This window comes from Trachurus trachurus, assembly GCF_905171665.1.
Source record: "Trachurus trachurus genome assembly, chromosome: 17".
NCBI lineage: Eukaryota > Metazoa > Chordata > Actinopteri > Carangiformes > Carangidae > Trachurus > Trachurus trachurus.
This window is the reverse complement of record NC_139900.1, coordinates 9033414-9044978: the sequence shown is the minus strand read 5'-3', so window position 1 is coordinate 9044978 and position 11565 is coordinate 9033414. Positions and strand designations below refer to the sequence as shown.

Sequence of the window (11565 nt, the reverse complement as noted above, 5' to 3'; positions counted from 1 at the left end):
GGAAGTCTGGGGATCCCTGCTCCCACTGCTGCCCCGCGACCCAGACCCGGATGAAGCGGAAGAGAATGGATGGATGATGGTATTTGCACTCCCACTCTGTTAATTAAAGAGTTTGTGTGAGCGTAGTAGGGACGAAAAGCACAGTGACAGTCTTCTCTTTCTCTCTCTCCCTTAAGTAGCTGATGCACTTCCCCAGGATAGTTTTTAAATGCTCAGAAGACATCCAAACTAACATCAACTAGCTGTGGCCGGCCATGTTTTCTGAGGTTGTGCAATGAAACGCATTTACCTTTGAAGTCGGGATGTCCAACTTGGATCTTTCCGAGTTCTGAGTGCAATGGAACGCAGCATAAGGGTCCATGTTGTTGACAAGTTGGTGAATCACCAATCCAGTTTTAGCCCTATTTTAACTCCACATGAATAATAGTAACACTGAAACAAAAGTAATATAAAAACATACATGCTCTCCTCCCCCCCCCCTCCTCTCAGAGGTTGAGCTGCTGCCTGTTGCTGAGCAATTGATATCAGATCCCTGTGGTTTCTGTCACCGTGACGACCTGATAACATCTGCTGCTGAAAAACAACTTTCCACGGAAATGTTTCTTTTCTTTTATCAGTTGGACTTGATGTCGCAACGTTGCAGCTCCTCAAACGATACGATCAGTGTCACACACACACACACACCCACACACCCACACACACACACACACACACACACACACACACACACACACACACACACACACACACACACACACACACACACACACACACACACACAGCCCCTGCTGCTGGGCCTGGGAGACCCCTTCCACAGAGCAGGACACTGTGCTCTCCAGTGGACGAGCTCCTCACGTCCCCTCGGTCTGAGGAACCAAACATGACGTCCTCACCCACTGCAGTGACTCATGACAGGAGCTTTGCATCATACGTGTAGAAACCAACACGGATCAACACAGTTGGACCAATAATAATAATAATAATACATTTTATTTATAAGCGCTTTTCCAAAAGCTCAAAGACACTTTACATACAATAAGTGCAGTTAAGAACACAAGACATTCAATTAAAAGCAGCAAAGACAGTATAAAACATAGAAAACAATATAAAACACACACAGAAATTATGTATTAAAAGCTGATTTAAAAAGGTGTGTTTTTAACATGGTCTTGAAAGTTGGGAGGTGAGTGCAGGTGCGGATGGGTTTGGGGAGTGAGTTCCAGAGGGAGGGGGCAGTGATGGAGAAGGCTCTGTCCCCCCAGGTTCGGTGCTTGGTCCGTGTGGGTAGTGACAGGATGTTTCCTTCGGATGAGCGGAGGTCGCGGGAGGGGGTGTGGTGATGGAGCAGGTCTGTGAGGTGGGGGGGGGGCAGGTTATTAAGTGCTTTGTGGGTGAGGAGGATGATTTTGAACTGTATGCGGTGAGTGATGGGCAGCCAGTGCAGGTCACGGAGGACGGGGGTGATGTGATCTCTGGAGCCGGTGTGGGTGAGCAGGCGTGCGGCTGAGTTCTGGATGTATTGCAGTTTATTGAGAAGTTTGGATGGTGAACCATAGAGGATGCTGTTGCAATAGTCCAGTCTGGATGTGATGAATGCATGGATGAGGGTTTCTGCAGCAGAGAAGGTGAGTGAGGGGCGGAGACGGGCGATGTTCTTGAGGTGGAAGAAGGCGGTCCTGGTGATGTGGTTGAGAATAACTCTGCTATTACTACTTCCTGATCGTACACCAGCTCCTTTAGCTAAAAATTCAGCCTGATAGGCCAAAGCATCTGGAAGCTATTAAAGAATTGCTGTTGAAACATTTCTCCTTAAATAAGAGGTCAGAGGAAGGAGCATTGCTTTTTGGCTATTTGTGACCCTTCTGAATGTCACAGAGCTCTGAATCTTTGCACACACAATCTACTAGACATTCTGGACCACATTTTAAAATCTCAGCTTCCCGCATCAAAGTCTTGGTGTTTTATTTAAGGAAACGGGGTCAAAAAGGTCACAAATCAGTGACCTTTGACACTTGTGAAGGTCGCACAGGTTTGAAATTGCACATGGTGGATGGCCTTAGGCCCCGGACAAATACATTAAACTTTCAGCCTTATAACCCCAAGGATGTAGACGTTATTAGACAAAAGGCTTCTAAATCTAGACTTTGAAGGCCGAGAAACGAGCCTGGACGGTCAGCTGTGACCCTTCTGGACGTCTGACAGGTCTGAAATTCTACAGAAACTTTGTCCCCAGTGCTCTGAACAAAATCAAATCAAAATCTCAGCTTCCCGCATCAAAGTCTTAGTGATTTATTCAAGGAAACAGGGTCAAAAAGGTTAAATTTAACACTAATCAGTTACCTCTGACCCTTGAATTCATAATAAAGTTTTTCAGATTAAAATTAAAATTTCACTCATTGAATTAAAAATTACAATAAATGTGATGTGATGTGGACCAGAAAGATGCTGGTGAAAATTATGAAAAAAAGAAAGAAGTCAAGTCAACTTGTATGCACTTTATTGTTGAATTTTAACAATATAGCACCGTTTTTTTATTCAATGTTGAAAACAAAAAAGATGTTAAGACCTTTTAGTTACTAAGAAAATATTATAAGCTCAATTTGTTTTATTTTTTCATTTGCTGGTAACAGCAAGCTCAACCAATTAGACACGTCGCTGATAAATATGAGGATTATGGGTAATGTAGTGCTTCTCCGTGATATGACATTGGAAACAAAGCGTGTTTTCTTAAAATAAAGTTGATATTACACAGGGCTTTTGGACTCAGCAGAAGCACATAATATTGTTACACAGTCTTCCTTGGATGGTTACAGCGTTATGGCTAATAATCAGATCTTTCTTCAGAATATTGATTAAACAGAGCAGCTTTTTGAACGTGGAAGTAGCAGCCATCTTGAGACCCACGCCCAGCCTCTGCCAAGAGAACACACCCCCAACTCCACACACCAAAAGTCGGTTATTTCCGATGAGATGTCCTCTCAAGTCCACCTGTGGAAGAAGATCCAGGAGTTCTTCAGAGCTCACCTGAGCTGTGACCATACACAGACTTAAGCCAAGTTGTGCAAAAAAGCTTCTTTTTTTTCAGTTTGCCTTCTTGTGGCTTTTTGGCATGCCAGAATTGTATGAATTTAAATCATATAAACAGAGAGGAAAAACATCAAGTCTATGACTTTACTAACCGACAGTAGCTATTTTTCTGGCAATAAATCGATCAACTAATAATTGCAGCTCTCGGTTGGATACTGCTGAAACAAGATAGTGATTAGTGTTGTCATGTGTTGGCATGTGAAATTAATAATGCAGTAGTATTGTATATTTTGTTAAAGTGGATCAGAGAGCGCTCTGGGTTTGTTTCGTTGTCTTTTGGGTAGTAGTGCTCTTAAGTAGCAGTTTTACATATGCATGAAGAAACACTTAACATGCAGATAACTTCTGCCTCTAACCTCTTGTATACAGACAAGCTCGGATGTCTTTTAGCAAAGAAACTAAAAAATACCCAATGGCCATTTGGACCCTTTTCACTGGAACACCCTTGTACAAACATTTCCACAAGTGCCTCTACAAATCTGTTAGATAGTTGTCATGTTGGTATATTAAATTAATAATGCCTCCTCTATATTGCTTCTTTGTTTTTCTCCCTTACTCACAAGATAATTTCTGCCTGGGGCCTGTCAAGTGTCACTCTGGCCACTAGGTGGCAGTATAACCATCTCCAGATGAACACCTAAGCTATGGTAAAGAGCAATGGTCCTGGTTAAATGGCTGTAATATCATACGTCACCAGTAGACTGTGTTTGCAGTACTGGATACTGGAGAAGAAGCATAAAGGTGCAGAAAACAGAAGCAGCTGACTTACTGTAAGTTAAATACAATAACCTCAAGGTGCTCATCAGTAGTAATGCAAGTAAGCTTGAAATTCTAGTTATAAAGTAACCTGCACACACATTTGCACTTGCATGACCAAAGATGTTTGTTGTCTCCTGCGGTGTATTTGTTCATTTTAAGATTAACAGTTCTAATTTTTATCAGTTCTTTTATAGTAACATTTTCATAATGAGTTGCAACATTTAGTATTTCACATCACAGAATTACATTGGTAAACCAAGTTATTCCCTAACAAACCGTTTTCTTTATTGCATCATGTCTAAACAGGCTGTTCCTCCTTTAGCTCTGAAAACAGCCTCAGTTCTTCATCATCTGATATTTCTGATATTCTGCCCTGTCATGTTGACATGATGGAGCAGATCATGTGATGTCTGTAAATTTGTCTGCTGAGCACTCATGTTGAGTGTTGAACTGGAATCTGATCCAGTAGCTCAGGAAAACTCACTGAACTCACAGTTTAAAACAACTTCTGGTTTGTGGCACGGCGCATTATCCTGCTGGAAGAAGCCATTAGATCAATGATTTTCAATCTCGGCGTCGGGACTCGACCCCACATGGGGTCGCCTGGAATTCAAATGGAATGTCTTGTAATTGATTAAAAAAATTCCTGATAAAAATATTTTTAAACTAATTATTATTATTTTTAAAATTATGATTAAAAACACCACACACAATCTTAAACTAAGTATTCTATACTTTCACTTTCTTGAATATAAATCAAGTTCAAATAAGATATAAAAATATCTGAGCTGACGCATCTTGATTGACGGGGTCGACAAAAATTTGTGATGTCAAAATGGGGTCACGAGCCTAAAAAGGTTGGGAACCATTCCATTAGATGATGCTCAAATGTGGTCAATAACAGTATTCAGATAGACCTGGCATACAAACCTTGATAGATTGGTATTAAGGGGTTGGTGTTTGGAGTATAAACATTGACTCTGTTCTTTGGCACACAGCATAAACACGTGACTGAATTATAACTGTCCTGTTTCCTTTGTCACAGATCAAAGTCTAAAGTGAGGAGAAAGTCTGTTACTTCAGACGAGATGTCCTCTCAAGTCAGACTGAGGCTGCTGCCGAGCTCCAGGTGTTTATTCGACGAGCCCGTTCAGGTGAAGGTGTCTGGGCTGAGGTCCAGGCAGGTGGTTGTCCTGAGAGCCAGGTCAACAGACGAGAGAGGGGTGGAGTTCAGCTCCTCAGCCACATACAGGGCTGATAAGAGTGGGGTGATTGACCTGGATAGAGACTCCTCTCTCAGCGGGAGCTATGTTGGAGTTGAACCCATGGGTCTGCTGTGGTCAATGAGGCCGAACACCCTCCACATAAGGTTTCAAAAAACAAATTCACTAAACCCCCATGTGGTGAAGTTCTCTGTGCACGAAGATGAAGAGGAGGGGGGTGGAAGGATGTTGGCAGAGGCGACTAATGAGAGGATTCTGATTGGAGACGGGGTCGTCCGGTGCCCTGTCAAAAATGGGAACATCCGTGGAGTTCTGTTTACTCCCCCAGGTTGGTGGATTTGTATTTATTTTTTTCCTTTTTTTGCTATAATTTGTTAAATCAGTAAACGTTATCGTCATTTACAAATCTTATCAAGAGCCAAAACCAAAAATAAATGTAGCTAAGTACTTACAGCCAACAGTGTAGCACCCTCACATTCCTCTGGTCTCTACAGGAGTGGGTCCTTTCCCTGCTGTGCTGGACCTGTACACATTTGGTGGAGGTTTATCAGAGAAAAGAGCCTCTCTACTGGCCAGCAGAGGATTTGTGGTTCTGACTCTAGCACTGTACGGTCACGATGACCAGCCAAGGAACATCAGGGAGGTTCATCTGGATTATTTTGAAGAGGCAATAGAGTTGTTAGGGAACCAAGACAAGGTGAGTGGTTAAAAAGACTGCAATGGTCCTGGTTGTTCCATTTAAAAAAAAATTGTGCTTCAAATGTTGGAGCATTAACAGAGCGAAATCTAATGGTCGACTTGGCCCCATTTGCAGCATGATTGCAAGAAGACAAATATCAAACTACCATTCCTTTGCCTTATGAGATGCATCCAAGAAAATCTCCACTCCAAAAATACTGATAGTGTAAATGTTTTTCCACAGGTGGGCAGTAAAGGAGTTGGTGTACTAACTCTTTCAAAAAGTGCAGATATTGCACTTTCAATAGCCTCTTACCTGCCAGATGTTGAGGCTGTAGTGTGGATCAACGGCTGCTCTGCCAACACAGCTTTACCTCTCTTCTATAGGAAAAGCCAAATCCTCCCTCCATTGATGTTTAATGCCAGCAAGGTAATCACCACTGAGTCAGGGGCTGCCTTGGTCAAGTATTGTGGTGACAACCCCCTGGCAGAGGAGAACAAGTCCACCCTGGTCCCCATTGAACAAGCCAAGGGCCAATTCCTCTTTGTAGCTGCAGAGGACGACCTCAACTGGGACAGCAAGGCTTACATGGACGAGATGGTGGAGAGACTGAAGCATCATGGGAAGGATAACTTTGAGAGTTTGAGCTACCCAGGAGCAGGACATTATCTAGAGCCTCCTTATGGACCCTACTGCCCCTCCAGCTTTCATGCTTTTGCAGGTAGACCAGTCTTGTGGGGGGGTGAGCCAAGGTCTCACGCTGCAGCTGAAGTCCACCTGTGGAAGAAGATCCAGGAGTTCTTCAGAGCTCACCTGAGCTGTGAACATACACAGAATAAAGCCAAGTTATAGATGCAAAAAAAATATATAAATATATATCTTCAACCATTTTATCTGCCATTTCACTTTCCAATCATAAACCCCCCACTGCACAGTATTGGGTGAACCAAAATTCGAATACAAATATAAATTGCAGACTGCTTGCTGCGCCACCTGACCGAATCCGACTGCGCCTTCAGTTTGCCTTCTGGTGCTGAGAGAAGTATGCCAGAAATGTATGACATTAAATCATATAAACAAAGAGAAAAACATCAAATCTATGACTTTAATAACTGACAGAACAAGTGGCTACTTTTCTGGCAATAAATGCAGCTCTCAGTTGGATACAGCTGAAATTAGATAGTGATTATCGCTGTCATGTGTTGGCATGTGAAATTAATAATACATCTTCTGTATTGTTGTGAGATGTTTTATTAAAGAAGATCAGAGAGCTCTGTTTCTGTTCTGTGTCTTTCTCCCACATTCACAAGGTCTTTCCTGCACAGGGCCTGTCAAGCTTTACTCTGACCACTAGGTGGCGGTATAACCACTTCATGTAAGCTCCTCTCATGTAGCTGAGCTCCCTCGAAGTCTGCTGTAATATTCTGGTTAGAGTTTTTTTTGTTGTAGTTGTTTTTCTAAAGGAAAAAAAATATTGAAACAGTTATAGTTCATGTATTCCCAAAAAACAAACGGATGAAACGTACGTTGGTCGTCATACAGCTTTCTGTTATTTTTGGAAATGTCCATAAGAAAAATGGTCAAACCCCCAACCAATTTTCCTGCATTTAATTATTGAATTCTAACAATAAGACACCACATTATCTAAAGTGAAAACAAAAACCCTAACCCTAACCCACAAAAAAACTATTATATGCTCTGTCTTTTTCACTTGTAAACTATAGCTAATTAAAAATTATTTTTTGGTTTTCATCATTATTGGTGTTTTCTTAGCATCTTTGGTGTGTAGCTTGTGTATGTGTAATGTGTAGGCTACAATAAAGACAGTGTTGGGGAAAAAGTTGTTCAACTATGCACATGACAAACAGTCCAAACACAACTGTCCAGCATCTGTTTACAGGGAACACACACACATTTCTGCATGTGTGTGTGTCTCCTATAGCCTACTTTCACATTTTTTGATACAGACTCTGACTGAATAACCAAATATCTGCCAAACAGGTGAGATGTGAATTGTTGATTAAATATGTGTCTGAAACAATTCCTAACATAACCAACTCAAGTCTGCAATAAGAGTACAATTTCATGATGCTGTGTCAGCAGTCCAAATAAAGTAGTTGTTATTCTAATAAACTGTTCAAATTGTTATCAGAAGCATTTTACTATTAGTTATTTTAATCAGTTGTCGTGGTGGAGATGTTTTGGTCATGATCGATCGATTTTGGTTCTACTATGTCACACTGCCCTCTTGAAATATCACCCATCTTGTTTACTTTGTCACAGATTAAAGTCTAAAGTGAAGAGAGAATCTTTCATTTCAGATGAGATGTCCTCTCAAGTCAGACTGAGGCTGCTGCCAAGCTCCAGATGTTTATTCGACGAGCCCGTTCAGGTGAAGGTGTCTGGGCTGAGGTCAAGGCAGGTGGTTGCTCTGAGAGCCAGGTCAACAGACGAGAGAGGGGTGGAGTTCAGCTCCTCAGCCACATACAGGGCTGATGGGAGCGGAGAGATCGACTTGGACAGAGACTCCTCTCTCAGCGGGAGCTATGTTGGAGTTGAACCCATGGGTCTGCTGTGGTCGATGAGGCCGAACACCCTCCACAAAAAGTTTCAAATAAAGAATTCAGTCAACCCCCATGTGGTGAAGTTCTCTGTGCACGAAGATGAAGAGGAGGAGGGAGGAAGGATGTTGGCAGAGGCGACTAACGAGAGGATTCTGATTGGAGACGGGGTCGTCCGGCGCCCTGTCAAAGACGGGAACATCCGTGGAGTTCTGTTTACTCCCCCAGGTTGGTTGTTGCATATTTTTCAGTCTAAGAATGAATTTATCCAAATTTAAAAGTTGCATTCATCACGTTAGCTGTGTGTCATTTAGCGTTGTCTCGTTTCCTCTGCTGCAGGAGATGGTGTGTTCCCTGCCGTGCTGGATCTCTACATCTTAGGAGGAGATTTGTCCGAGAAGCGGGCCTCTCTGCTGGCCAGCAGAGGATTTGTGGTTCTGTCTGTCGTGGCGTTCGGACATGACGACCTGCCGAAGAATATCAAAGAGCTTCATCTGGATTATTTTGAGGAAGCAATACAGTTTTTGAGAAAACAAGACAAGGTGAGATCTTTGATATAACTGTGATTTTGGGGAACACATCCCTTCTTTTGGTTGAGTGGTTGTAGATTGTTTTTGCTTTTCCCCCCACAGGTGGGCAGTAAAGGAGTTGGTGTGCTATCCCTTTCAAAAACTGCAGATGTTGCACTTTCAATAGCCTCTTATCTGCCACATGTTGAGGCTGTAGTGTGGATCAACGGCTGCTGTGCCAACACAGCTTTACCTCTCTTCTATAGGAAAAGCCAAATCCTCCCTGCGTTAATGTTTGACGTCACCAAGATGATTCCCACCGAGTCGGGAGCCAACATGGTCAAGAATGTTTTGGACAACCCCCTGGCAGAGGAGAACAAGTCCACCCTGGTCCCCATTGAACAAGCCGAGGGTCAATTCCTCTTTGTAGCTGCAGAGGACGACCTCAACTGGGACAGCAAGGCTTACATGGACGAGATGGTGGAGAGACTGAAGCATCATGGGAAGGAGAACTTTGAGAGTTTGAGTTACCCAGGAGCAGGACATTATCTAGAGCCTCCTCATGGACCCTACTGCCCCTCCAGTCTTCACTTGCTTGCTGGTAAACCAGTCTTGTGGGGGGGTGAGCCGAGGTCTCACGCAGCAGCTGAAGTCCACCTCTGGAAGAAGTTCCAGGAGTTCTTCAGAGCTCACCTGAGCTGTGACCATACACAGAATAGAGCCAAGTTGTAGATGCAAAAAACACACACATCATATAAACAGAGAGAAAAACATCCCATCTATGACATAACAGTCAGAATAAGTGGTTATTTTTCTGGCAATAAATCAATCAACTAATAATTGCAGCTCTCAGTTGGATACAGCTGAAATTAGATACTGATTATCACTGTCATGTGTTGTCCATTGTGAAAGTAATAATGCATCTTCTGTATTGTTGTGAGATGTAAAATTATTAAAGAAGATCAGAGAGCTCTGTGTCTGTTTCTGTGTCTCCCACATTCACAAGGTCTTTCCTGCAAGGGGCCTGTCAAGCTTTACTCTGACCACTAGGTGGCGGTATAACCACCTCATGTAGCTGAGCTGGTGGTTTGAAATTACGTTTTTTTTTTATATATATATATAAGGAAAAGAATAAATTAAATAACTAAATATTGAAACAGTTGTATTTCATGTAATACTATATTTTTGTCAAGCTTCAAAGTAAGAATTTGGCTTTCTGTTATTTTTGGAAATGTCCATAAGAAAATGGTCAAACACCCAACCAACTTTCCTGCACTTAATTATTGAATTTTAACAATAAGACACCACAGTATCTAAGTAAGTTAAAAACAAAAACACGTACAAAAAAACACGTAGAAAAAAATGTGATATTGTAGACACGATATTTCCTTTCACTGCTCCTTTTTTCTTTTTCTTTTTCTTTTTCTTTTTTTTTAGCGCTCTTTGGTTGTAGGGGAGAGTGGGGCAATGTGAGACACCGGTTAATGGACGTTACGGTCGTCGTCGTCGTCGCCCCCCCCCCCCCCTCTGTAAAAAAAAAAAAAAAAAAAATGGCAGTGAGTGACACAGCGCCACATTCAGCACAGTACGTGAACCTGAATCACGTCTGCAGCAGCAGTTCTCTGGTGCAGCGAATCATGAATGAGTGAGTGAGTAACAGCTTCCCCAGCGACAGTTCTCTGTGTGTGCAGTAGGTTTGCGAATCATGAGTCAGTGAGTGGTAGTGCAAACCTGAATCACGTCCTCAGCAGCAGTTCTCTGTGTGCGCAGTAGGTTCGTGAGTGAGTGGCAGCGCGAACCTGAATCACCGCGTCAGTACGTTCGCGAACGACACGGAGTCAATGGGCGGCCTCAGCCCCCAGTACATGCAGTGAACGACGCGCACAGAGAGTGAACTGGAGCCCTCAGCCCCGACTGTCAGTGAACGCATCACTGAACATGCACCGTTCCCTCACAATGAGAGTCTCCGCCACCAGATTCGCAGGTCATTTAGTGATTCACAGACCACACAGCAGTTCCACTGTCGGCCTGCACGTTCGCTGCTGAGCTCAACTACTGAACTGAGAAAGGAACGAATCAGGTCAAGAAGTGATTCGAGTCAGTACGTTCACTTAAATAATTTGTTCCTTCGAACGAATCACTCGCGAACGACACAACACTAGTCGTTTGGATAAACTGGCCGCATATTTGGGATCTTAACAGTTACTTTCTCACATGAAAAAATATTAAAAGTAAATAGTAGGCTACAGTAGTATGCTGTTTCGGAAAGAGCAGTTGCTGTGTTTACTTCCGCCTGTGTGACGCGGAATGACGTCCTCCCACTTTGGTTCCACTAACTGGTGTGAAAGCGGGCTGGTTCGCCAGACAGCACCAAGGTTCTGAGACTCCAGAACCGTGGCGGTGTGAAACCGCTAATAGAGTGGGCAGTGATCTGAAAGGTCCATTGCTCCAATATGGCAGTCTTGTACTTTGCTACTGTCTGTTCCAAATATTAAAAAATAATCACTTCTAGAATATGTTGAGTGAGGAGATGAATAGAAGGTATAGTCTTTGGCTGATGGATTTAGGTGTCTCCAAATATCAATTAGTCCTATTTCTTATAGTAGTAAATTAATTTTCTTTGTTATTTTTGGGGGGCGGGACATTCTTGTCGCTGTGGAGTCAAAGTTCGGGTTAAATGTACTATTAAAGTCACCTGCGCATATTAAAGTCCCCTGTGCTTTAGTTGCGATCCTCTCAATTACTTG

At 42.8% G+C, this 11565-nt stretch overlaps 2 protein-coding genes across 2 annotated transcripts; both read left to right on the top strand.

The window, feature by feature from the left end:
- The first annotated feature begins 2624 nt into the window (after window positions 1–2624).
- On the top strand, window positions 2625–6621 carry LOC311001165 (acyl-coenzyme A thioesterase 1-like). The gene is made up of 3 exons (XM_083992172.1): window positions 2625–5397; window positions 5564–5766; window positions 5992–6621. The coding sequence occupies exons 1-3, from the start codon at window positions 4935–4937 to the stop codon at window positions 6598–6600; spliced, it is 1275 nt and encodes a 424-aa protein (XP_083848298.1). The 5' UTR covers window positions 2625–4934; the 3' UTR covers window positions 6601–6621.
- A 10-nt stretch (window positions 6622–6631) lies between these two features.
- On the top strand, window positions 6632–9781 carry LOC311001167 (acyl-coenzyme A thioesterase 1-like). Its single transcript, XM_083992177.1, has 3 exons — window positions 6632–8537; window positions 8649–8851; window positions 8942–9781. The coding sequence occupies exons 1-3, from the start codon at window positions 8075–8077 to the stop codon at window positions 9548–9550; spliced, it is 1275 nt and encodes a 424-aa protein (XP_083848303.1). The 5' UTR covers window positions 6632–8074; the 3' UTR covers window positions 9551–9781.
- The last annotated feature ends 1784 nt before the right edge of the window (window positions 9782–11565 follow it).

Bases quoted from the DNA above. Each gene is read 5' to 3' on its own strand.
- LOC311001167 (XM_083992177.1), top strand. From the start codon at position 8,075: ATGTCCTCTCAAGTCAGACTGAGGCTGCTGCCAAGCTCCAGATGTTTA. The intron at 8,538-8,648 runs GTTGGTTGTTGC...CCTCTGCTGCAG, and splicing joins AGTTCTGTTTACTCCCCCAG to GAGATGGTGTGTTCCCTGCC. The intron at 8,852-8,941 runs GTGAGATCTTTG...TTCCCCCCACAG, and splicing joins TTTTGAGAAAACAAGACAAG to GTGGGCAGTAAAGGAGTTGG.
- LOC311001165 (XM_083992172.1), top strand. From the start codon at position 4,935: ATGTCCTCTCAAGTCAGACTGAGGCTGCTGCCGAGCTCCAGGTGTTTA. The intron at 5,398-5,563 runs GTTGGTGGATTT...TGGTCTCTACAG, and splicing joins AGTTCTGTTTACTCCCCCAG to GAGTGGGTCCTTTCCCTGCT. The intron at 5,767-5,991 runs GTGAGTGGTTAA...GTTTTTCCACAG, and splicing joins TGTTAGGGAACCAAGACAAG to GTGGGCAGTAAAGGAGTTGG.